The 26,424-nt window shown below is 40.0% G+C and overlaps 1 protein-coding gene and 1 pseudogene across 1 annotated transcript in view; one reads left to right on the top strand and one right to left on the bottom strand.

Annotated features, from left to right (window-relative positions):
* Window positions 1-26,424, top strand: part of SYCP2L (synaptonemal complex protein 2 like) — a 101,293-nt gene that overhangs the window by 21,845 nt on the left and 53,024 nt on the right. Inside the window, exons 9-17 of the mRNA XM_032593331.1 lie at window positions 1,765-1,799; window positions 2,654-2,796; window positions 4,581-4,633; window positions 5,236-5,281; window positions 6,931-7,023; window positions 7,121-7,181; window positions 22,486-22,631; window positions 24,795-24,888; window positions 25,397-25,497. Coding sequence (XP_032449222.1) covers window positions 1,765-1,799; window positions 2,654-2,796; window positions 4,581-4,633; window positions 5,236-5,281; window positions 6,931-7,023; window positions 7,121-7,181; window positions 22,486-22,631; window positions 24,795-24,888; window positions 25,397-25,497 — 772 coding nt within the window. The remainder of the gene's footprint in view (window positions 1-1,764; window positions 1,800-2,653; window positions 2,797-4,580; window positions 4,634-5,235; window positions 5,282-6,930; window positions 7,024-7,120; window positions 7,182-22,485; window positions 22,632-24,794; window positions 24,889-25,396; window positions 25,498-26,424) is intronic.
* On the bottom strand, window positions 10,564-12,667 carry LOC115514592 (annotated as a pseudogene).

Here is a 26,424-nt window from a genome sequence, read left to right as displayed (position 1 = left end):
CCGGCAAACCATTGGAAATGATGAGCCTATTATCTGGTAAAGAGCAAATGCTCAAAGGCTACCAACTTTGAGCTACGCCAGTAAAGCGTGGGATTTATATTGTTTTTCAACAATGAAATCAATGGATTCTTAATTTTTTTGACTCTGTTACAATTCTGTAGTTCTTGGGACATTGACATTTGGGGGTAAGGTTGTACTGTGTGGCTGCGGAAAGGGCAAAACGAGTACCCTATTCTAAAATGTGAACCTGTATCCGTGACCGTGCTAACCGCTACTAACCAGCATCGCTGACCTCGTGCAGCACACCCTCATTCCTGTGACATGCAGCCGTGACTGGTGAGATGAAGGGCAACCAAGTTTGCCATATTGTAGGCCCAAATGAGGTTATCGGTGACCATGAGCCCACCTCTATCATGTTTGTCCGTTAACTAGTGCATGCACGTTGCAGGGTATCTACTATTTCCTAAAAAAAAAAAAAAAAAAAAAAAATTCAACTACATTCGTTTAATCACTATTCTCAGCGATATATTTAGATTTGGAGAACAGCTGACCTGATCCTTTTCTCCTAAGTTTTCAAACTAATCCTATGGTCCCGCCTTATTGTTTGTATGTGCTAGAAAGTCTGGAATGCTCTGGATTTCAGGTCAAATATAAAGTCTGCAAGCACAAAGCAGTGGTCCTATTTAAGGCCTCTTTTTAATATTCTTTTTAATCGATCTGTTTATGAGAAACTGAACTAAAAGATTTCTTGGCCAGTCTATTTAAAACGGGTGTTATTTCAGATAAGAAAGATCCACATCCTATTTGTTGATATTTAATTAACTGAAATTGTTAAAAGGAAGATATAATATGGGGGTCTATTATAATTCAACCAGTTAACCCCATTACATCTAATAAAGGGGATACATTTGTCAGTTTTTTAATGCTTCTCTATTTTTGAGAGACAGAGAGGAGAGAGAGGCAGGGAATCACAACCAAGCTTCAGGCTGTCAACTCTGAGCCCAAGGTGGGGCTCAAACTCCCAAGCTGTGAGATTACCACCTGAGCTGAAATCAAGAGTCGGACACTTAACCGACTGAGCCACCCAGGTGCCCCTCTCCATTTGTCCGTTTTTAAAAGTAGTTCAGAAGCTCATTAGATGGGGCGCCTGGGTGGCTCAGCCGGTTGAGTGTCCGACTTTGGCTCAGGTCATAATCTTGCGGTTCGTGAGTTCAAGCCCCGCATCAGGCTCTGTGCTGATGGCTCAGAGCCTGGAGCCTGTTTCAGATTCTGTGTCTCTCTCTCTCTGACCCTCCCCCGTTCATGCTCTGTCTCTCTCTGTCTCAAAAATAAATAAATGTTTAAAAAAAAACTCATTAGAAAGATTTAGTACTTGCTGTACCATTTTTTCCAGGTGTCAACTGTATTTTTTAAACAGATTATGTAAGAAATATATCCTCACACGTTGATGGGGTGATTATAAAATTGCAGACTTTTAGCATTTGGTAAATCTTCAGACATCATCCAATTGAATTCATTTTATAGAAGGAGGAATAGAAGCTCAGAATCTATAACAACTCTCGCTTCTTTTAAAAAGTGCATTTAAGTCAATATATAAACTGTGTTTCCATAAAAATGTATTCTTGACATTTCAGAAATTTTGATGCTGAATTTGAAATAATTTCAAAAATCTACATCTTGATTTTAAATGTTAATGTCAAAATAGTAAAGTTTTATGTATGTTCATTCACTTCAGTAAAATGTTAATTTATTTAAATGTTTCAGGAAAGACCTTGCAAGGACAATCTTGACTGTGGGTGGTAAGAAGTGTTCAGAATTTTAAATGTTAGAGTATTACATATTGGCCACTTGGGGCTTTATGAGCATCTTGGAACTGTGGATAATAAATTTTGGTCAAGTTGAAAATAAGAATTAGCATTTTATTTGTAATTTATTGTGAAAGGTTTTAACATGCTGAAAGCCATAAAGAATAATTCACGAATACTCATTTATTCAACCAACCAACCAATCTAAGTCAGATTTTCATTTTGCTACATTTACTTAGTCTTTTTTATGTAGAATCAGAGTTCCATGTAAAGCCCCTTGTGTACCTGTCCCTGATCCCATTCTCTCCATTGGTAGAGATAATCCTTGACTTAGATTTGGTTATCATTCAAAAGTAGGTTTTTATGCCTTTATTTTATGGATTCATAAGCAACATATATTATTTTACAAATTTTACAAGCATTCTGTAAATGTCTTTGTGTTGTGTACATCCAGCTGCGATGTGACTTTTAAAATTATTCGAAATTGAAACATATATATTTTTATCAGTTGTGAAATACCACAATTTATCTTGGGCTTTTATTTTTGTAGTAACATTTTTTAAGGCTGTTTGAGGAGCTGCTTCTTAATATTTTAATACTTCTAAAATATAAAATGCAAAGATTTTTTTAATTGTTATATGGTAGCTTATTTAGATTTCCTCCTGATGTTTAAATATTGAATTTAAATAATGATCCAGGTTATATTATAATGCTCATAGCATACAATGTTAGTCTTCCAGGATGGAATTTCTTACAACAGTGCTAATTTGGACAACCTTTTTTTGTTTTTTCTTTTGCTTTGTGCCCATCCCGGAATGATCTAGGTCTATCATGCTTTTAATCTCTAGATTATGACCAGCAGGTTGCTCTTTCTGAAGCACTGTGTAGACTGACCTTGAAAAAATCCAGGGGGGACCTTGTCCATCAGTGGTTTGAAGATGACATCATTGCTGAAGCTTTCAAAGAAATTAAGGATCGAGAATTTGAGACGGTGCGATTCTTGGTCATCAGAATTCCATTCAATCAATGCATCCTCACACTGTTTTCCTGAGCATTGGGCTCAGGGGAGGAGTTTTTCTTCAAATGTGATTAAGTTGCCATTCTTAAGCTTCCTGGTCTCCATCTCTGTGAAATGATTTGAGGACCACGTGAACACCAGATTTGTGGGCCAAGTCTGCACATACAGATAAGGCTGCTTTATAGGTAACTTGTGCTGGGCACAGAACAATGCGAATGGGATGGATCCAGTTAGAGAAAACATGGAGTAGGGAGCCATTTTAGCGACCCTCCGATGGTGGTCAGAGCTGTAGAAGAAAGAAATGTGCATTTCAGTCTTGCATGGAGCAACTGGGAAGATGAGGGAAGGCTGAAATTGGCATGGGGTGCTCTACAGTTTCGAGGAATAAGAATTTTCAGTGCTTTCCACGCAGTCTGGATCACCGTGGTTGTATCCTTGAGTAGCACAAAAATAGCTCATAGCTTGGCTGCATATTCACCCACATCTTAAAATAGCTAAAATATTGTCCCTCTTCTTTCAAAACACTCTTAAAATGAGGGGTAGGCCCTTGGGGAAAAAGTAAAATTCTTAATAACCATGAAAGCATTGAACCAAGCCTTTCTAGTCAACACTGCTATGTAATTAGAATTTTATTAAATCTGAACTCTTAAATACATTATTGAAAATACATTTAACTTTGAGCCTGTTGCCAGATACACAGTAGCTGTCTAGCCAGTTTTCCATTTGATCTAGATGGAAAGCCCATAAGCCTCGGGTTCGAGTACTACCTCCCTGGCTTACAAAAATGCATACATCATGAAAGGTAGTTGACTTATGAAGGCTTAGGGTTGTTATCTGTGAAATGGGAATAAAAGCCACCTTAAAATTGTGAGCACTGAATGAGAGAAGCCAAAAGTGCCGGGGATGTGGTGGGCATTCAGATGCTAGTTTCCTTTTTCCTCTGTGTCATTCTCTCCTCAGCAGGGAATTTTCATGAAAATCGGTCAAAGGTAGTGTTTCTCAAAACCTCTTCCCCACAGAGCCATGCACTTCTTAAGTGAGGTACTTTGAGGTCCAGACTTACATTACTGCTGTCTACTTAGTGCTGAATAAATGTGTAAAGTGTGAGGATGTACTACAACAGCCAGTCCTTGCTAAGAAAAGGGACAAAAGCCTGGGTCAGTGTCTGTTCAGCTTTAGTATTTTGGAGGCAACAAATTTACCTTTCTACTAGCTTCGGGTCGGGAGAACTTTAAAAAATAATCCTTATTTCCTGAGCTTGTATCAGGAAAGAGAAACTAGGAAGGAATAGGCTAGAGAACTCCTCATAAGGAAAAATGGCAGCGGGTAACACACCCAAATAAACTCCAAGTTGACAAGTTTATGGATTTGTGGTTGGCTTGAGCTGGGCAGATGTTAGCAAGATGGACGCCCGGTGCGTTAGCGAAACGAATCTAGGTCACTAGTTAAATGTATTTCTCTTTCTCTTAACCCAATGAAATGTAGCCGTGCCTATAACTTTTGGAGACTTAAAGCATTCCTCTGCTGAAAATCTGCTGGCTGGGGGTTCCTTCCAGAATTTGGGTCTGAAGCTGCCTCTTTATAACACGAAGTATTTTTAATTAACCTGTAATAATGAATCTTGGTGAAACCTTGAGATGTTACTGGGTCCTGGGAGTTTCAAAGCAAACACTAGCTTCTTCATGCTGGCAAAAATAGTATTTAAATAAGACCTCTGGTTTTTTTTTTAATTAAAGTTTGCATTATTTCCTTTGAAGGATAGTAGACGATTTCTCAATCACCTAAACGACAGACTTGGTGATGAAAGAAGGTAAGATATTTCTCTGGGTGTTATTTTATTGACTAGTTTTCTGAAAATGTCTAATACTAAAGAAAAATCTAGGATCTGTTTTATTTCAGGAGAGAATATAGGATACATAACTTATTGATCACTAATGGGTTATCCATTGAATAGAAACATCAGAAGATTAGATCCCTTCTCCCTAGTGATTCATTTGTATGTGTTTATCTCTATCAGTATTTGAGCACATTTACTTATAACTTGGAACATTTTTTAACATGTCCAGAAGATTTTATGAAAAGTGACTTCCTGAAGGTTTGAGGCACTGGAGATAAATTTATTACAAAGTCCTTGATGAGAATTTTCTGAATTCACTCCTACCATTGGGAATCTTGCCACACAACTGGGCTGAGATCTAGTACTGATAAACCTGACTTATAGACTACCAGATGGAGATTGGAAACCTACTCATAGTAGTATCCATTTGCAGGCTTGAGACCCTTGTCCATACTTTGTGCTAAGCGACTTAATTGCCCACCCTAGTTACAAATTCTTGTTACAGAACATCTGTAGGTTGTGTTGAGGCTCCAGCCACATTTTATTTTGCATTTTAATTGTGAAGTGTTTTGCAGGGTCTATTCCTTCCCGTGTATTGCTGCTTTTGCTGATGAGCATGAGGTAAGTTTACTTCTGGGGGCCCCGGGAGTGGTATATAATGTAACCCATAGTTCGGCCAAACTGCTCTCCCCACACAGAAGGGCTTTTTAAAGAAAGAAGTTTACGTCTAGAGGCCACAACTCTGAAGTCTTCTTTCTCCTGTATCCTATCCTACCGTAACTGGAATGCATTACTAATACGTTTAAGGACCCTACTGTTACTACTAAATGCAGGAATTTTAGGGTTGATGCTGTGTTCATGAAGTCATTCAGAGGAATTTGGCCTTATTTTACCCTGTTAATGAACACCATTGTTCATGCCTAGATTGTAGGGAAAAGGGCAATTCCCTTTTTTCCATCCAATTGATATTCCCCATTTTATCCACAGAAATTGGGAGCACTCTGTTTTTTCTAGATCATTCTACCTTGTACTTTATAGTCTAAGGGTAAGGTCTCTTTTCACCACCTTCTTTGCTTCCTAAAGGAACAATATCCACCTATAGCACCTCCATTGGGGATAAAATCTTCAAAGATCTCTGAACCTTGACTCTGTTGATGTTTCCTGGATCTCGTCTTCAAAATATCCTAATTAACCATTTCTTTGTTTTGGGTTCAGAGCCCCTTTCTTGGCCTCTGGGAGCTAAGCCTTTAATGCATGACTATATCACAAGTTTCTCCTCCCTAGGATCTCTCTCCCTGATTTTAGTAGCTTCTTTGATTCCTTTATCTCCATTCTTTTTCTTCCTGGTTATCTGAAGGTTCCAACATCTGCTTGGTGGTTCTTCAATTTTTTTTTTTTTTTCACTTCTAAATTTTCATCAGTTTCAATCAGGGCCCTAAACTGGCTTCCAGTAACATACATCATAGTTTAAAACTTTCATTCAACTCTATAGCTGTTAAAAAGTAAGCACCTATGATGGAAAGATGTCTAAGAAATGCCATTTTTGGAAAAGCAAGTGGTAGAGTAATAAGTCTAGTGTTTTTTCCATTGTTAAGGAATAAAAACTCTTTATATATTTCCTGATAGGTCTAGAAAACAGCTGAGAGGAAATAAAGGCATTGGTAACGTGCCTTCAGAAAGGTACCTATGTGGAAACTGAAAGCCAGAGAAGGACACATACACTGTTCTCTAAAGGTCATACTGTTTGAAGCTTTTTAAAAAAAAATGTTCTTGTAGTAATCAGTTAAAATGAAGGTAATTTGAACTTAAGTCTTAGCTTTACTTTAATGGATATATTAAGTTGGATAGCAAATAATCACTTATATTTGATCATAATACCTCCTTCTCTAGAAGTTTCCGTGCATCTGCAGTATGGATTGTTACTGCTTCAACATATGACTATTTTCTCATGATTCTCACCGAGGGGGAGGGGTGGGGGGTGGGGAGGTGGGAAACTTGTGTGGATAGAGTCCTCAGACACATTTAAACATCTTTTAAATGTTAAGCTAAGGATAGTGGTTGTGTCCCCCGCCCCCTGAAGAAATAGCTTAGTTGTATAAAGTTGAGACCTACCTCTCATTTTGCAGAAAAGATTAAGACCATCAAGACATACTATAATATTAGGGTAGTGTTTTTTCTATGAAGAGCAGAAGTTGTTTTTAGTGGAATGATTTTCATCTGACCCTTTAACATGGTATCTATACAATTTATGCCTTAATTATATATTATAGATGAGAAAACCAAATGATGAAAAACTAGAGAAATTTTGGATTGATTTCAACCTCGGAAGTCAGAGTGTAACTTTTTATATAGACAATACTAAGGTAACTGCATTTGAATCCTATTTAAACCTAAGTGCTTAGAAATCGTTCATATGCAGGTATATTATGTGCTCATGAATTTAACTTATTTTTTTCCAAGAGTGCTCTGTGGGACTCAGTAAGAATTTTGAAGGAAGCAGTGATTAATTTCAGCATAATAGGTAAGATGATGAATTCTACCCCGCATTTAGTTCTGATTCTAGAGCAGACTATTCTTTGAGGTGGAAGGGAAATGGTATGTAGCGTGGTGGAAGGAACACTATGTTCAGGGCCAGGATGCAGAGGTATGGGGTTGGTGACTCTTTCACTCTGTGATTTTAGGATTCGGTTACGTGCCTGGTTTTCTCATTGTAAAAATAGTTACAGTTTTTGAAAACCTTAAAAATAGAATCACCATATGAGCCAGCGATTTCACTTCTAGGTACATATCCAGAAGAAATGAAAGCAGGACTTGAGCTATTTGCATACCGGTGTTCATTGCAGCATTATTCACAATAGCCAAGAGGTGGAAGTGACCAAAATGTCCATCTACAGATGAATAAAGAAAAGTGTGTGTGTATGTATATATATGATGGAGTGCTATTCAGCTTTTAGAAGAAGTCTGACACATGCCACAACACGGATGGACCTTCAGGACAGTATGCTAAATGAATAGGCCAGTCACTAAAAGACAAATATTGTATGATTCCACTTTATGGGGTATCTAGAAAAATGAAATTGATAGAGACAGGAAGTAGAATGGTGGTTTTCAGGCGCTGTGGGAAGGAGGAAGTTCTGGAAATCTATTGTATGACAACGTGAATAAATTTAATGCTATGAACTAGCATACTAGTGCTATGAACTAGCATGGTGAACATGGTAAACGTTTTATACCACAGTTAAAAAAAAAAAAAAAGGTGGTGGTACCTGCCGTCCTTCCCCCAAAGATTTATAGTAATTATTGATGAGTTCATGTAGGCATATCCACTTATATTTTCTTTCTTCTAGGTTGGTAAGTAATGTTCAGGGGCATGAAATCAGGAGTTACCCTTTTTGAGTGGGGGGCCATTTGGATATTTGGGCTACTTCAATAATTTGGCTATTGTAAATAATGCTGCAACAAACCTAAGGTGCATATATCTTTTTGAATTAATGTTTTTGTATTCTTTGGGTAAACACACAGTCGAATTACTAGATCGTATGATAATCCAATTTTTAACTTTTTGAGGAACCTCCATACTGTTTTCCATACTGGCTGCACCACTTTGCATTCCCACCAACAGTGCAAGAGAATTCCTCTTTCTCCACATCCTTGCCAATACTTGTTTCTTGTGTTGATTTTAGCCATGTTGACGGGTGTGAGGTGATACGTCATTGTGCTTTTGATTTGCATTTCCCTGATGAGTGATGTTGACCATCTTTTCATGTGTCTATTGGCCATCTGTAGGTCTTCTTTGGAGAAATGTCTGTTCACATCTTCTGCCCAGTTATTAATTGCATTATTTGTTTTGTGGGTGCTGAGCTGTATCAGTTCTTTATATATTTTGGATACTAACCCTTGATCAGATAGGTCATTTGCAAATATCTTCTCCCATTCCATAGGTTGCCTTTTAATTTTGTTGATTGTTTTCTTCTCTGTGCAAAAGTTTTGTTTTGTTGTTTCCCTTGCCATCAGAAGACCTAAAAAAAAAAATGTTGGGATGGCTGATGTCAGAGATCTTACTGCCTGGGCTCTTTTCTAGCATTATTATGGTTTCAGGTTTCACATTAGGCCTTGAATTCATTTTGAAAGCAGTCCAGTTTCCCCAATACCAAGTGTTGAAGAGTGTCTTTTTCCCATTGGATATTTCCTGCTTTGTTGAAGATTAATTAACCATTCAGTTAATATAATCAATTGATCATGTAATTGACCATATAATTAACATAATTGACCATGTTGTGGGCTCATTTCTGAGTTTTCTATTCTGTTTCATTGATCTATGTGTCTTTTTTTGTGCTGGTACCATACTGTTTTGATCACTACAGCTTTGTAACACAACTTGAAGTCTGGAATTGTGATGCCTCTGGCTTTGCTTTTCTTTTTCAAGGCTGCTTTGACTGTTTGGGGTCTTCTGTGGTTCCATATAAATCTTAGCATTGTTTGTTCTAGCTCTGTGAAAAATGCTGTTGGTATTTTGATAGGGATTGTGTTAACTTTGTAGTTTGCTTTACGTAGTATGGATATTTTAACAGTATTTGTTCTTCCAATCCATGAGTATAGAAGGTCTTCCCATTTCTTTGTCATCTTCAATTTCTTTTTTTCAATTTCTTTAATCAGTGATTTTTTTTTTTTTTTTGAGAGTACCGTGAAAGGATTCTTGCAGTATGTACACAGGAAACAAAAATATCTGTTTACCATTCCCATTCACATCCTTACCCCCAAAAGCTTACCAGCAATAACAGTGTTCCCTTATGGTGCTTATAAAATTGCCATTCTGCTAGGCAAAGAGCTCTCTTCCAGACTGCTAAGGTAAAGACCTCCATCTGCCTATCTTGTATGTATATACTTTTGAAGCAGTGTGATAAAGATCTTTCAACACAGTAGTCTATTCACTTAAGGTCAGATGATTAGATATGTTCTCCCATGGCTACCATCTCCATCTCTACTTTACAGATGAGGATATTGAGACCCAAACTCAAAAGGCCAGGACGAGGATCCAGATTGGAACTAGCAGTACATATCAGAATGACTGCGGATATTTTGCATGTTAAATTTGTAAGGCCCTACCCTGAGACAGAAGGTTTGGGGGTGCAGCCTGGGCATGTGTGTCTTTAAGAGCTCCTCAGATGAGTCTGTTCAGGGACCTAGGTTGCAGAGGAAATGGAGTGCTCAAATAGCATTGACAGGAGTTTGTAGCATTCCTTTCCCCCCTTTTTCATAGTTGTATAGAACCAGATATAAAAACAGATAGTCCCTTTCATTTATAATGAAATGGCCATATTTTCAAGGTCCTAATTCCTACTTTGAAACTTCATGCCGGACACTGGTGTAAACCAAGATAATACTTTGGGTCCATTATGCATTAGATCCCACACTGGGCTTCGTGAAATAAGAAAACTCACCATTTCTTATTTTTCAAATAATAAAACTCCCCATAATCCCCCTTTGCCATGAGACATAGCTGTGATCAGCCAGATATTGATAAAATACAGGGTGGCAAATCAACAGACCAAAGTGTTAGGATAGAGATGCTTGGGAGGGGGTATCACCACACACCCATCCCAAGGGAAAACTGGCCCATCTCCACCTATAGTTAGACCAGCACAGCTAGCACCTAACCATAGGTTACAACTGAAAGCATCACTTATCTGTCCTTAGAAGTCAAAATCAGCCAGGGCTAAAAGTTGTCGTTCCTTTTTAAAAAAACAAAAGAGGTAGTGTCTGCAACTAGTCCTTCACCATAGGTAAGTTGACGACACTTGAATATCAAGGAAAAAAGATTTAAGTCAATGGTTTGGGTGCCACTGAGACTGACATAATAGCTGTTGCTGAAAATTCCCTACAACAGAAAGGGAGTTAGTGCTTCATAAAATTAAGTTAAAAGGTCTACTTTTTCTTCACAGCTCAGCCAACTCTTCCCTGAGGTGCTGTATGGAAACCTCCTCTCTTTTCAGCTCTGCTTGCTTTAGTGTTTCCTGGAAGATCTCTTTTGCTTATGCGTATCCTTCTCTGTGCATCAGAATTGCAGCTAGATTCCTGAGCAGCATGGATTCCTGAGCAGCTCAGGATGTTCTGTCTCACCGGATCTGATGCCCGTTGCACATAAACACAGGCCTATCGAAGTGGCCCTGTGCATCCAGGGTGGTAGCCATGGCACTCATCAGCATGACGGTCTATGGGTGTCTTCCTCCTAGTATCTCTTCAGAAATCTGCAAAGCTTTTTCAAACCTGTTCTATTTCATACATCTTCTGTACTCTGCTTGGAGAATAGAAGGTAGCAAGTATAGGTGTCTAAACACATGCCAAGGAGGAGGTGGGTGTTGGCTTTCTCTTTTGCCGACAAAATGTCTTCTGCTAATTCCTTTCCTCTTTCAGTTTTTCCCTCTAGAGTTGACATGTAGAACTCATAGATGGGAATTTGCTCGTGCTGGCTATCTCGAGCAGCATAGATACCGGTCAGCTTTAGAGAGATTTGAATTATTGCATTGTTTTCCTATTGTATGTCCCTTCCAAGCAGGTAACTCATTATTGCTTTAAAAAGCTTTTCAGCATTTTCAAGCCGACCCCATATAAATGCTAAGTTGGCCATCAGATCGGAAGTGTAAGTGATGGCCTTTCCATTACTGGTCTGCTAGGCAAGATGAGTGTCATGTTAAATTAGCTCAGCCCTTTCTGGCTCATCTTTGGTGATGCTCAACTTGGCTGTGTTCAGGAGCTGGATGATCTCAGCCTCCTCCACTGTGCCCTGGGAGGCAGCGCTGCCTCCTTTCTCCTTGTCTCCTTTCTCTCTGTTGCAGTAGGCCTCGAGAACTAGGTGAGCACTCCCAGAAGCCACAGCAGGCCTGGGCCAGTGGTGCAGCATGCCTCGGGATGAGGGCACCCCCACTTAAGACGCCCGGTCTCTTGCTGCCCCAGGAGCGGGGATGTGGAACAGGCCCTGTACCACCGTCTCCCAGCCCACAGGAGGTCTCGATCCAGGTGCAGGAGCTGGTATATGCTTACATAGGGGGCTCAGTGTCTCATCAGGGTTTCAGAGTTTATAGGTCTTTCACCCCTTTGGTTAGGTTTATTTATAGGTGATGAAGTTTTGGGGTGATGGTAGGGTTCGGAGCTGATGGCCAAGAAGAATTCTTGAAAAACCTCTTTGGTGCAAGAAGGTGATTTTGTTGAAGCACAAGGACAGGACCTGTATGCAGAAAGAGCAGCACTGGGGTGGTAAAGAGTGACTAGTTACATATTAAGGTGTTGGGGGAGATAAAGTCAGGAGGAAGTTTCTTAAAGGGATTTTCATATGCTAAAGACTCCCAGATTACTGAAGGTCTAGCTGTTGTCAAACTAAGGTTGTTTTCCCTCTAGTAAAGCATTAAGACAGTAGGGAGTGCCTGGATTTTAGGCCATTGATAAGATTGACCTTTTTTTGGTAATTGTACTAAGATATTTGTGAATTGATGGAGACTCTTAACAGTTTAACTGTCTGTTTTCTGTCCTTTCCTTTGTTCTTGGGTACCAGGAGCTCCTAAAATATTATACATATCCTACCTTGGGTGGGGGGGAGGGTGTGTGCTAGCTTGTGCTTGGCCCTCAGCTTGCCTTATGGCCTCTCATCATAAGTATCTTATTGGTTTTGGTGCAATTATAAATGAAATTGATTTCCTAATTTCTCCTTCTGCTGTTTTATTATTCGCGTATGGAAATGCAATGTATTTCTGAAGGTTGTTTTTGTATCGTGCAACTTTACTGAATTTGTATCAGTTCTAGCAGTTTTTGGTGGTCTTTTGGATTTTCTATATAGAGTATCCTATCACTGGTGAATAGTAAGTTTGACTTTCTTGCTAATTTGGATGCCTTTTATTTCTTTTTGTTGTCTGATTGCTGAGGCTAGGACTTCTAGTACTATGTTAAATAACAGTGGTGAGAGTGGACATCTGTGTTTTTCCTAACCATAGTGGAAAAGCTGTTTTTCCCCATTGAGTATGATGTTGTTAGCTGTGGAATTTTCGTATATGGCCTTACTGACATTGAGGTATATTCCCCCTAAACCTACTCTGCTGAGGGTTTTTATCATTAATGTGATGTGTGCTGTTCTTTTTCAAATGATTCTTCATCTATTGAAATAATCATATGGTTCTTATACTTTCTTTTATTGATGTGATGTATCACATTGATTTGTCAATATTGAACCACACTTGCATCCCAGGAATAAACCCCACTTGATTATGGGAATGATTTGGGATATTGGCCTGTAGTTCTCTTTTTTTTAATGGGATCTTTATCTGGTTTTGGTATCAGGTAATGTTGACTTCACAGAATGAATCCAGAAGTTTTTGTTCTATTTTTTGGAATAGTTTGAGAAGAATAAGGTTTGAATCTTCTTTCAATGATATAATTCATCTATAAAGCCATCAGTCTCTGGACTTTTGTTGGGAGTTTTGATTACTGATTCAATTTCTTTGCTAGTTATCAATCTGTTCAAGTTTTCTATTTCTTCCTGTTTTAGTTCTGGTAGCTTGTTTCTTGGAATTTATCCATTTTTTCCAGGTTGCCCAATTTATTGGCGTATGGTTTTTTATAATATTATAATTAATTTGTTTTTCTGTGGTGTTGGTTGTTATTACTCTTCTCTCATCTGATTTATTTATTTGTCTTTTTGATAGAAGTCTCAATAGGGGGGTTATCCCTTTTGTTAAGTTTTTCAGAGAAGCAGCTCCTGGTTTCATTGATTGGTTCTAGTGCTTTTTTAGTTTATATATCACTTATTTCTGCTCTAATCTTATTATTTCCTTCCTTCTCCTGGCTTCAGGTTTGTTATTCTTTCTCTAGCTCCTTTAGGTTTAAACTTAGGTTGTTTGAGCCTTTTCTTGAGGTACCCCTGTACTGCTATAAACTTCCCTCTTAATACCACTTTTGCTGTATCCCAAAGGTTTGGGACCATTGTGTTTTCATCTTCATTTGTTTCCACGCATTTTCTATTTCTTTGTTGATTTCCTGGTTGACTACTTAGTAGGATGTTCTTTAACCTCCATGCATTTTTGGTATTTCCAAATTTCTTGTGGTGATTTCAAGTTTCATAATGTGTGATCAGAAAAGGTACATGGTATGATTACAGTCCTTTTATACTTGTTGAGGCCTGATTGTGTCCTAATGTGATCTATTCTGGAGAATGTTCCATGTGCACTTGAAAAGAATGTGTATTCTGCTTTAGGATGGAATGTTCTGAATATGTGTAAGTCCGACCCAGTGTGTCATTCAAAGCCATTGTTTCCTTATTGATTTTCTGCTTAGATGATCTGTCCTTTGCTGTAAGTGGGGTGTTAAAGTCCTCTACTGCTATTGTATTAATGATTCTTTTATGTTTGTTTTTAACAGGTTTCTGTATTTGGGTGCTTTCATGTTTGGTACATGAGTATTTACAATTGTTATATCTTTTTGGGTTGCTCCCCATTATGATTACATCGTGTATTTCTTTATCTCTTGTCATAGTCTTTATTTTTATTTTATTGTTTTTTATTTAAAAAATTTTTTTTTTAATTTACATCCAAATTAGTTAGTATATAGTGCAACAATGATTTCAGGAGTAGATTCCCTAATGCCCCCTACCCATTTAGCCCATCCCCCCTCCCACAACCCCTCCAGTAACCGTCTGTTTGTTCTCCATATTTAGGAGTCTCTTATGTTCTGTCCCCCTCCCTGTTTTTATATTATTTTTGCTTTCCTTCCCTTATGTTCATCTGTTCTGTGTCTTAAAGCCCTCATATGAGTGAAGCCATATGATATTTATCTTTCTCTGACTAATTTTGCTTAGCATAATACCCTCTAGTTCCATCCACGTTGTTGCAAATGGCAAGATTTCATTCTTTTTGATTGCCGAGTAATACTCCATTGTTTATATGTATCACATCTTCTCTATCCATCATCTATCGATGGACATTTGGGCTCCTTCCGTATTTTGGTTATTATTGATAGTGCTGCTATAAACATTGGGGTGCATGTGCCCCTTCGAAACAGCATACCTGTATCCCTTGGGTAAATATCTAGTAGTGCAATTGCTGGGTCGCGGGGTAGTTCTATTTTTAATTTTTTGAGGAACCTCCTACTGTTTTCCAGAGTGGCTGCACCAGCTTGCATTCCCACCAACAGTGCAATAGAGATCCTCTTTCTCTGCATCCTCGCCAACATCTGTTGTTGCCTGAGTTGTTAATGTTAGCCATTGCGACAGGTGTGAGGTGGTTGTGGTTTTGATTTGTATTTCCCTGATGATGAGTGATGTTGAGCATTTTTTCATGTGTTGGTTGGCCATCTGGATGTCTTCTTTGGAGAAGTGTCTATTCATGTCTTTTGCCCATTCATTCACTGGATTATTTGTTTTTTGGATGTTGAGTTTAATAAGTTCTTTATAGATTTTTTGATACTAACTCTTTATCTGATATGGCGTTTGCAAATATCTTCTCCCATTCTGTCGGTTGCCTTTTAGTTTTGCTCATTGTTTCCTTCACTGTGCAGAGCTTTTTATTTTGATGATGTCCCAATAGTTTATTTTTGCTTTTGTTTCCCTGGTCTCTGGAGACGTGTTGAGTAAGAAGTTGCTGTGGCCAAGATCAAAGAGGTTTTTGCCTGCTTTCTACCTGAGGACTTTGATGGCTTCCTGTCTTACATTTACGTCTTTCATCCATTTTGAGTTTATTTTTGTGTATGGTGTAAGAAAGTGGTCCAGGTTCATTCTTCTGAATGTCGCCGTCCAGTTTTCCCAGCACCACTTGCTGAAGAGACTGTCTTTATTCTACTGGGTGTTCTTTCCTGCTTTGTCAAAGAGTAGTTGGCCATATGTTTGTGGGTCCATTTCTGGGTTCTCTATTCTGTTCCATTGATCTGAGTGTCTGTTTTTGTGCCATCATAGCCTTTATTTTTAAGTCTTGCTACTCCAATATAAGCCTTGCTACTCTGGCTTTCTTTTAACATTCATTTGTGTATCGGTGTTTCTTCACCCCCTCATTTTCAATCTGCAGGTGTCTTTAGGTCTAAAATGAGACTCATATAGGTAGCCTATAGATGGGTCTTGTTTTTAATCCATTTTGACACCCTGTATCTTTGGGTTGGAGGATTGATCCATTTACATTCAAAGTAATTATTGATATGTATTTATTGCCATTTTGTTGCTTGTTTTTGTCAATGTTTCCAGAGATTATCTCTGATCCTTTGTCACTTTTGGTCTCTCCTTTGCACTCGTGAGTCCCCTGTAATATTTCCATCAGTGCTGGTTTAGTGATCATGAACTCCTTTTAGCTTTTGTTTGGGAAACTTTATCTCTCCTTCTATTCTGAATGATAGCCTTGCTGGACTGAGTATTCTTGGCTGCAGATTTTTCCCAATTAACACATTGAATGTATCATGCCACTCCCTTCTGGCTTGTCAAGTTTCTGTTGAGAAGTCTCCAGCTAGCCTTATGGGTCTTCCCTTGTATGTTAAGGACTTTTTTCGTCTTGCTGCTTTTAAGACTTTTTATCACTATAATCTGCAAATTTATTTACAGTATATCTTAGTGTTTGCCTGCTTTTTTTTGATTTTGATGAAAGTTCTCCTGGTGCCTCCTGAGTCTGGATGTCTGTTTCCTTCCTGAGATTAGGGAAGTTTTCTTCTATTATTTCCTCCAATAAATTTTCTGCCCCCTTTTTTCTCTTCTGTGACTCTAATAATATGAATGTTATTATGTTTGATGAAGCCGTTGGTTTCCCTAAGTCTATCTTGTGATTTATTCTTTTCTCTTTTGTTCAGCTTCATTACTTTCCATTATTTTGTCTTCTAGGTCACTAATTCCTCACCTTCTTCCAGCCTGCTGTTAATTGCATCACAGCCTGTTTAAATCTCATTTTATTGCACTCTTCATCTCTAATTGATTCTTTAACTCTTTTATCTTTGTGGTAAGGGTCTCTCTGACGTGTTTTCTCCAACCCAGTGAGTATTATGATTGTTGCTTTAAATTCTCCAACAGGCATGTTACTTATGTGTTTTACTTAGATCTCTGGCCATGGCCTTATCTTGTTCTTTCATTGGGGATAAATTTCTGTCTTTGCATTTTGTCTAAGTCTCTGCCTTCTTCTTTGTGTTAGAAAAGCCAGTAATGTGTCCTCCTGAAAGTAATGGCTTTATTAAGAAGAGGTCATATAGTGCCCAGGGCCTGGTGCTTCAGAGAGTGTCTCTGGTGCATGCTTCGTGCACTATGCTTGTTGTGTTTTGGCTGTTCTATTCCTTCAGGCCAGTCATCTGCAGAGGCTCTCCTTGTCTGCTGTGGGCAGTTGTTGTAGATGAAGTCTAAAGTTCTCTCTTGTTTAGCAAAAGAGTGCGACACAGGATTGAAAGCGAGAGATGGCTAATGTCCAGGAAAAGACAAGAGCCCTGAATAAGGGTTCTTGCACCGTTTTTATTAAGATCAGAAGGCTTACAAACATGGCGATGGACATGCACAAAGGGACAATGAATCTGTGAATGCTAACTTGTGGACGTGAGGGAAAGGGGGATCTTTTGGTTAGGGGTTTGGGTTAATATAAAACAAAATCTGGGCAGGTCGGGAGGAGGTTGTTTACCAGCGGACATGAGGCAGCACCTCTGTTTACCTTAGCTAGTGTAGGGGATAAGACAGGGGAATACCTCAGGGTTGACAAGGCACCTTTTCGGCTTTGTTAACCATTTCTGCTCTGGGCTGCTTTGCCTGCAGCGCAGCAGTCCATAGTCCAATTCACCAATTTACCTAACCTGGCCCTATCCTCCTGTGAAAGCAGCTTTTCTGCTATAGTACTAAATTGGGAGTGCTTCCACCCTGAACATCTAATCTTATTTATTTCATATACCTATGTATTGGGCACTTTTGCACTGTTTCTGTTTCAGGCCTTTGCCTCTCCCTCTCTGTTTTGGGGGCTCTGCACCCCCTTTTAATTTTGGGGTGCCTTTGCACCTCCCTATTCCTGGCACCTTTGTGCTTCCCTATTCTTGGGGTGTCTTTGCACCCCCCTATTCTTGGAGTGCCAGTCTGTTTTACCCAAACTCAGGTGTGAGCATTGATGACTTGGTATTTCTTTATGCCTATTGTCAACCCATTGGTGTAAGCCTGGGGGGTTCCTACACTTATCCCCCACAGGCAGTGTTTGATCCCTGACCTGAGTGTGGTGACTTTTAACCAGGTGTACTCTGATCTACCTGTGAAATGATACTTGATACTGCTTACACAAAAACTGAGACCCTGCAAAACTCTGATCAGAGACGTGGTTTGGGCAGGGGTTTGTGCGGCCTGCCATGTTGTAACTGAGGCAGGCTTGACTGAGAAGGGTAGTGCCACCAGAGCACAGGAGGTGGGGCTTGGTGTAAGCAAGGTAGGAAGCCAGTGTGGGCACCATGCTGCTTCCTGCAGGTGTCTCTGTGTTTATGCTGAGAGGCAGGGGAGGGAAATGCACTGGCCAGCTCCTCTGTCCCTGGAGAAACATCTCCATGAACCCTACCTCTCAAGGAGTGCTCCTAGAATAGTGAATAATCACCTTCTGTGTGTCCTAGGTTTTTTTCATGATTGCTGTTTCCAAACTGCCCCTAAGTGTTTACCTGCCTTCTTTCCAGGAGCAGTCAGTGCCCTCCACGCTCTATTCAAGCAAAGGCCATTGACTTTTAAACTCCATGTCTTAAGCCCTGCTGATTTCAAGAACTCTCAAAATTCAACCCCTTTCATTTTCCAAGTCAATGGCATTAGGGAAACATTCTCACGTGTGTTCCCCTGTGTGCTCCTCCTTTCTGCCCTTGTTTATGGCCCCCCTCCCTTCTGTGACTCCTGAGATCCATTTTCTCCCCCACATCATGCTCCACACTTTTACCTTTCTCTATATGGCCTCTTTTCTCCCTGTTAGTTGTGGAGTTGATCTGTCATGTTCAGGTCAATTTCTTGGGTATTTAGGATGATTTGGTATTTACCTAGTTGTGTTTGTGAGACAAGATGAGCCTGGGGCCCTCCTACCTCTGCCACCATCTTTTCCCCCCACTGAGCATCCATAGCATCATTATCAGATCCTGGAGGAAAGTACCCAGTATACCCCAAGGGCCACATGGAAAGGTCAAGGCAGAATGCAGGCAGAGCCAGTCTTTCGTGTCTTTTTTTTCCAATAGAAGTATGTTACCCCAGCTTTCTTTTCACGTCCTTTTACATGATAAATGCTTTTCCATCCCTTCACTTTTAATCTCCACGCATCTTTAGGTCTGAAATGAATCTCTTATAGGCAACATATAGATAAGTCTTGCTTTTTATCTATTCTGTTACTGTCTGTCTTTTGTTTAGTCCATTTACATTCAAGGTAATTATTTATAGGTATGTACTTCTTGCCGTTTTATTATTTGTTTTATGGTTGTTTTGTAGTTCTTCTCTATTCCTTTCTTCTCATGCTCTTTTCTTTGTTTTCTGGCTTTCTTTAGTCAGATGCTTGGATTCCTTTCTCCATTATTTTTACAGATCTGTTACTGATTTTGATTTGTGATTACCATTAGGTTTGTATTAAACATTTTTTTTTTTTTCAACGTTTATTTATTTTTGGGACAGAGAGAAACAGAGCATGAACGGGGGAGGGCAGAGAGAGAGGGAGACACAGAATGGGAAACAGGCTCCAGGCCTCTGAGCCATCAGCCAGAGCCTGACGCGGCGGCTCGAACTCACGGACCGCGGAAGATCGTGACCTGGCTGAAGTCGGACGCTTAACCGATTGCGCCACCCAGGCGCCCCTAACATTTTTTGAATATAGTAGTGTATGTTAAGTTGATGGCTGCTTAAGTTTGAATCCGTTCTTTACTCTTCTCCCCACCATGTTTTAGGTATATGATGTCATATTAACATCCTTTTATTATATGAATCCCTTGACTGATTTTTGTAGATATGCTTCATTTTACTGTTTTGTGTTTACTACTTTTCTTACTCTTAAGGTCTTTCCTTTCCACTCAGAGAGTCCCCTTTAATGTTTCTTATAGGTTGCTTTAGTAGTCCTTTAACTTTTGTTTGGAAACTCTTTATCTTTCCTTTCTATTCTGCATGATAGCCCTGATGGATGGCGGTGTGCTTGGTTGTAGGTTTTTTCTTTCAGCACTTTGAATATAGCATGCCACTCCCTTTTGGACTGAAAAGTTTTTGCTGAAAAATCAGTCAATAGCCTTATGGGGTTTCCCTTGTATATAACTGTTTTCTCTTGCTGCTTTTAAAATTCTTTATCACTACTTTTTGCTATTTTAATTACAGTGTGTCTTGGCCTGGACTATTGGGTAATTTGTTGGGACTCTCTGCCTCCTGGATCTGTAGTTGTTTCCTTTCCCAGACTTGGGAAGTTTTCAGCTATATTTCTCAAATAGATTTTCTACACCCTTTTTTCTCTCTTCTCCTTCTGAGATCCCTATAATGTGAATGTTGTTACACTTGGTGGTGTTGCTGAGTTCCCTTAGTCTATTTTCATTTTTTATTTTCTCTCTCCTCTTTAGCTTGGCTGCTTTCCATTACCCTGTCCTCAGGTCACTGATCTGTCCTTGTGCTTCCTCTAGTCTACTACTTATTCCATCTGGTATATTTTTAATTTTGGTTATTGAGCTCTTCATCTCTGATTGGTTCTTTAGGTTTCCTCTGTCTTTGTTGAGGGTCTTACTGAGAACTTCCACCCTTTTTCTCCTGTCCAGGAGTATCTTTATGACTATTACTTTAATTCTCTATCAGGCATATTACTTAGCTCCGTTTTTATTTAGCTTTCTTGCTGTAATCTTATTTTGTTCTTTCATATAGGGCATATTCCTCTGTGTACTCATTTTGTCTGTTTCTGTGTGTTAGGAAAATCAGCTATGTCTTCAGTTCTTAAAAGTAGTGGCCTTATGAAGAAGAGGTCCTGGAGTGCCCTGAAGGGCAGTGTCCCCTGTTCACCAGAATCTGTACTTCGTGGTGGCTCCTTTATGTATTGTATGCACCCTACTGTTGTGGGTAACCACATTTTTGCCTTCAGTACAGTTGTCTGCATTGGCTCTCTTTGCCTGTTGGAGGCAGGGATTTTAGTTCCTCTGTTGTTAGTGGGCCAGTCTGGGGCCACATTCGCGTGAGTTGAGTCAGACCAGGGGTTTGCAAAATGCCAAAGCACCAAAATGCAGGGCACTTTTCCTGTGTTGTACCCTGAGAAGCTTTCATTGGTGAGTGGGGCCTGCATTCACACTGGATGTCTCTTCCCCTGTCCCTGCCCATGGTTGGGGCCTGCAGTGGGTCTGGTATATGTGGTTATCTTTCCCACCCCCACTCCCCAGAGCAGGAGTCCCTTTGGAGGGGTCATGGCTCCTATTGGGCCTGCTTGTGTACTTCCAGTCTTGTGGCACCTCTTTGGATGGACTGCAGCCAAGGGCATATTGGAGGGGGGTGGGTGTGGGGGTAAGGGCAGCTGGGGGAGGCGAGGGCAGCTGGGGGGGTGGTGCCATCAAAGGAGCCACATATTTAAAAATCTTATAATAGTCCATTAAAAAAGGTAAAAAGCAAATTTTAACATATTTTACCCAATATATTCCAAATATTACTATTTTAATAGGTAATCACTATAAAAAATGAGAGATTCTACCTTTTTGTGTGTGAAGTCTTCACAAACTGATGTGTATGTTATGCTTCTAGGACATGCCAGTTTGTACTAGCCAGGTTTCAGGGGTTCAGTGGTCACAGATCCAGGCCCCTGTGTGTCTCACTCTTCTCTCCATTCTCCTTAATCTGTGACCCTTAGTTTTGTCTCCCTTTTCAGGGACTTTCTTGCCTGGTGCCTCTGACTCAGCTTATAGTTATTGTGGTTTACTCTTGAACTCTCCATGAATTTTGTTCTGTCTTGTTTTCTGAAACCAGTTGTTGTTCATCAGTAAAGAGTTGATGTCCTGGTAGGAAGCCCTCAAGGTGACTGTTGTCTGAGACACAGGTGCCTCTAGGATGTTTTAATTTCTCTTTCTTACATGGAGTCTATTGAAATAAGATTATTTCATTTTTGCATATGGGGAACAATGAATTTTATTTCGAATTTTAGAAGTGAGATCTGAGATTAGGAAGGAGAATGAGTGTTGTGGTTTATACGTTGGGTGGTAAAATACTGCAGGTAAAACTTTGTATTCACAAAATGATCTTTAAAAATCAGATTGAAGGGACACCTGGCTGGCTCAGTTGGTAGAACACACAACTCTTGATCTTGAGGTTGTAAGTTTGAGCCCCACATTGGGTGTAGAGATCACTTAAAATTAAAAAAAAAATCAGATTGGGGCTCCTGGATGGCGCAGTTGGTTCAGCTTCCGACTTTGGCTCAGGTCATGATCTCACAGTTTGTAAGTTCAAGCCCTGCATCAGGCTTGCTTCTGTCAGTGTAGAGCCCACTTCGGATCTTGTGTCTGCCACCACCACAACCCCCCCCCCCCATCCCACCACCCTTTCCTGCTTGTGCTCTGTCTAAAAAATAAATAAATCTTAAAAATTAAAAAAATCAGATCAAATTTTAGAAGCCAAAACCATCTCCATTGCTTGGCTGCTAAGACAAGTAACTTCCTGTCTTTGCAGGATTAACTACATAATCATACTGTGTGTATTTGTATATGTAAACACACAAATGTGCTTCTAATGAAAATGACTTCAAAGTAACTTTAATACAATTTCTTTTCAACTTCTTATTGCAGACAAATCTGAGCAGTTGACAAATATCCCAGTGCGGTTGTTTACAATTCTAAAATCTTAAAACCTTTCAGTGTGTTGATATGCATTTGTATACTTTGTTTTTTGTTAGAAACTGGAAATGTGAAGATGCTTATCATTTACCTGAAGAAGCCTTTGAATATCAGCAACAAAGAAGTGATGAAAATAGAAATCCATTTTGATTTGCAATTCAACATCTCACAAGCTTCTATCAAAGCTTTAGGAGAAGACAAACAGGTGGCAAACTTAATTCTTTTGGATCGTTTGGAAATGTTTTAGCGTGTTTTTTTTTATTTTTTTAATGTTTTTATTTTATTTTGAGAGAGAGAGAGACAGAGTGTGAGTGGGGAAGGGGTAGAGAGAGAGGGAGACACAGAATCCGAAGCAGGCTTCAGGCTCTGAGCTGTCAGCACAGAGCCCGACGCGGGGCTCGAACTCACAAACTGTGAAACCATGACCTGAGCTGAAGTTGGTCGCTCAACCAACTGAGCCACCCAGGCACCCCTGTTTTAGCATGTTTTTATGTCTTTAACTTTCTTGTTGGGTTTTGATGTGAACATCTGCTCAAGCCAGATAGCTTGATCTTTGGAATATTCTGTAACAAGCACACATAGGACACAAAACCCTTTTGTGCCTCAAAATGCTTTTACTCCACTTATTGTGAACAGTTAAAAATCTTCTAGGATAACATTACCACCTCGCCACATTCTTCCTGAAGTTCTGAGGATACTTGCTGTGGGCTTGTTAGTATTTCCTTCTCTCTCCCCTCCTTGAGGACCGAGGGGAATCGCTAGAAATCGTGTCTCTTAGGGAGTTCTGAAATTTTATCTCCTGGTCTAATGCCAAAATGGTTTATACCTCTTCTAGACTGATACGGCCTCCAGATCATTGACTGTGATGTTTCCTGTTGACCCACAGCAAAGATCACAAAGATTTTCTGTATCACAGATGATAGGCAGAGCAAAGAAATTAGTGACGAGACCTACGATATTATGGTAATGGCTGATAGGAGGTTGAATTAAGAAGTCGGGGTGGGGGGCAGGGAAGACTTGGGCCCATTTGCTTTTGGCACTGAGTTGCATATGAAGACCTCTCATATAGTGTTAAGTGCTCTGTGGTAGTGTTCCCAAAGACTCACCCTATGAAAAGACCATTTCATGGGTGAGGACGAGAGAAGAGAATCATTTACTGAAAAATTACCTCCTATAACATATTACATATGAATTGGCCTAACACTGAGGCTACATAGGCTAAGGCCCCCACAGAGAAGGTGTATAGACCCTCACCAAGAGGGTTCTTGGCTTTATGGGAGGAAGAATTCAAGAGAAAACCATTTAGAGAAAGGGACAAAGATTTGTTAAACCTAGAAATAAGAAAAGAGCTACTTCACGGACAAAGTAGTGGCCCCTCCTCCAAGATGAGGAAAAGGGACCCCGCTTTGCCTCTGGAAAAGGGTTTTATGTTTTTAAAATTACCTAACTCTATAGGGAGGGGCTGTGAAGCTTTGGGTTTATTATTTACACTGGGAAGTAAGTTTTTTCCATTTTCCTAGGGTCGTGAGATTACCTATAGGGACCAATTTTAACAATGGCCTCCACCTTTTACTGCCGGTTGGAGTGGAGTCTTACGGTCTTCTGTGAATCAGATCTTATGACTCTTCTTATGACCTGCTGACAGGTTAAGGGTCAGTCGAAAACCAAAATGACTTTGCTTTGGTGAATTAGTCTTCTGAGCCTCCCTTCCTTTCTGCCTCAACATTAGAGGTTTGCCTTTATTCGGTGAAAAACCTCAGGGGGCTCCTGGGTGGCTCAGTCTGTTAAGCATCTGACTCTTGATTTCAGCTCAGGTCATGCTGTCCCCGGTTTGTGGGTTCAAGCCCCACATCGGGCTCTGCGCTGACAGTGTGGAGCCTGCTTGGGATTCTCTCTCTTCCTTTCTCTCTGCCCCTCTCCTGTTCATTTTCTCTCTCTTAAAATAAACAAACATTAAAAAAAAAAAAAGAAAAACTTCAGAATTGTATGTATTTCCATGTCTCCTGAAGTGAAGAAAATGTTTCGGGGTAGAACTAAGGTTTTCCTGTGATTAAGCTGCAGTTCCTAGACCGTGAGGCCCTTGTGAGGAAGGAGTGGGGGTTGGAGAAATCCCACAGTTGGGAACTCACTGCAGGCTGTGAAGACACGAGGATGGAGTGAGTGAAAGAAGGGAAGTGGTCAGCCAGGGCTAGTCCTAGAGGGAAGGGGGTCAGAGAGGTGGAAACAGTAACATTATCCTTCAAAAGAGGACAAACCAAAGACTAACTTCGAATTTATCACTTTGCTGTGTTCTGAGCCTTAGCTTTTCCTTAAATTTTTAAGAGTTTAGTCCTTTTAAAGGTCATGTGGATTTTGGCTTGCATTTCAGATGTTGCCTGACCAGAAAAGAAGCTCCTCCGAACTTTCTGGTAAATTTGAGAAAGCAGACACTGACATTCCTAGCAGTCATGAAAGAGAGACAGGTACACTGGGAAATAAAATTTCTTACTCTGAATTCCCTATAAAGACAATAATAAAACCTTACTTGGAAGAGGTCACTGAAAACCTGTGATCCTATAAGAGTAATAAATGTTCCATTGTACCTACAGAGAAAGAAAAGTTGCTAACATCTTATATTATTTTCCCAGTCTGATACATTCTCTTGTGGGTCAGTGGATATGGAAAAAGGAGAAAATATGATAGGGGTGGCTGGAGGCAGAATATGGGGGCACGGAAAGGCCCGGCCACCCCCAAAGCTGACCCTGCATAGATCCTGTATCTATTAGGAGTCACATCCCAAAGCTGTTTCTTTCTCAAAGTGCAGGTAGATTTCGGACTGGAGATTTGAGACAGGATGTGATTACCAGCTCTTACCAATAGATGGCGATGTACTGTCAGCATGGGGTCCCATGAAGAACGATGGGAGAATGTGGTCACCGTGGCATACGGTTATTGTTTCCACTTTTAATGCTCTTTTCTCTATGTGTATAGACCAGGCAGAAGAATCCACTAAGCTGGCAGAGTTAATGAGTGCTGGAGATGACCACTGCCCAACAGCTCTCCCCGTAAATGATCAGTCTAATGAGCCTGTCGTGAGTATGGGATGCTGGGCACAAAGTTTTGAACTGGGTCCACCAGGATGCTGACAGGTGGAAGGCATCTCTCCTGGCTTATAGTCCATTTTTTCCCTGACCAATGGATCTCCCCCTTTTGGGGGGGGGGCACTCCTCTCCTTTAGATTGTTTTTGTTTGCCATGTTCATGGCAACTTGGCTCTCCAGAGGAACGTGTGACTTGGCTGCCTCGTTTTCTCACGGAGACGGAGATTGTAGGGAAGAGATTATAGGGAAAAGAGTCTAATGTTTGGAGTCGGACCTGGTTTTCCCTGACTAGATACAGGAACTTGGGGAAATTAACATCACTGAGTCTGAGGCTTCTCAGCTATAAGATGGGGGTAATAGCTGGTTCATACTATAGCCCTCCTGGATGCTAGGCATACATTTTATTTTCATCCTAACACACCTCTTGGCATGTACAGGTATTCAGTCCGGTCCCCATTTTGTTTATATTTGATTACATGGAGATTATATAGAAGCGTAATGATCGTGTTTTTGCGAGTGGCAAATCTTTGCCTAAGAGTGAATATCAATTTTTTGGAGCAGTCAGCAGTCATTAGGAGCAAAGTCTAGCGAATGAAAAGCCTGGTATCTCATTATTTAGTGGAAATGCTTTTCTGTGGATGTGTAAAGTGGCTCCAAGAGCATTTCAAAAGAGGGACTTCAAAGGCACCGTAACTATTTTTTTCTACAGCAAACAAACACAGGAGATAGTTCACCTGAAAAATTGAAACCGGATGATGTGCAACAAGGTCAGATTTTTTAAATGTCCCCTAAGGCTTTTGAGTATTATTCTTAAGTGTTTACTTGAAAAGCTTAATTTTTGTTTTTAATTTTCATGATTGGAAGTTACTTCAAAATATGAATCTTCAGATTTACAAGAACCATCAGTAAAAATTCAGGA

The sequence above is a fragment of the Lynx canadensis genome, chromosome B2 (assembly GCF_007474595.2).
Source record: "Lynx canadensis isolate LIC74 chromosome B2, mLynCan4.pri.v2, whole genome shotgun sequence".
Lineage (NCBI taxonomy): Eukaryota > Metazoa > Chordata > Mammalia > Carnivora > Felidae > Lynx > Lynx canadensis.
This window is presented reverse-complemented; position numbering and strand designations above follow the sequence as displayed.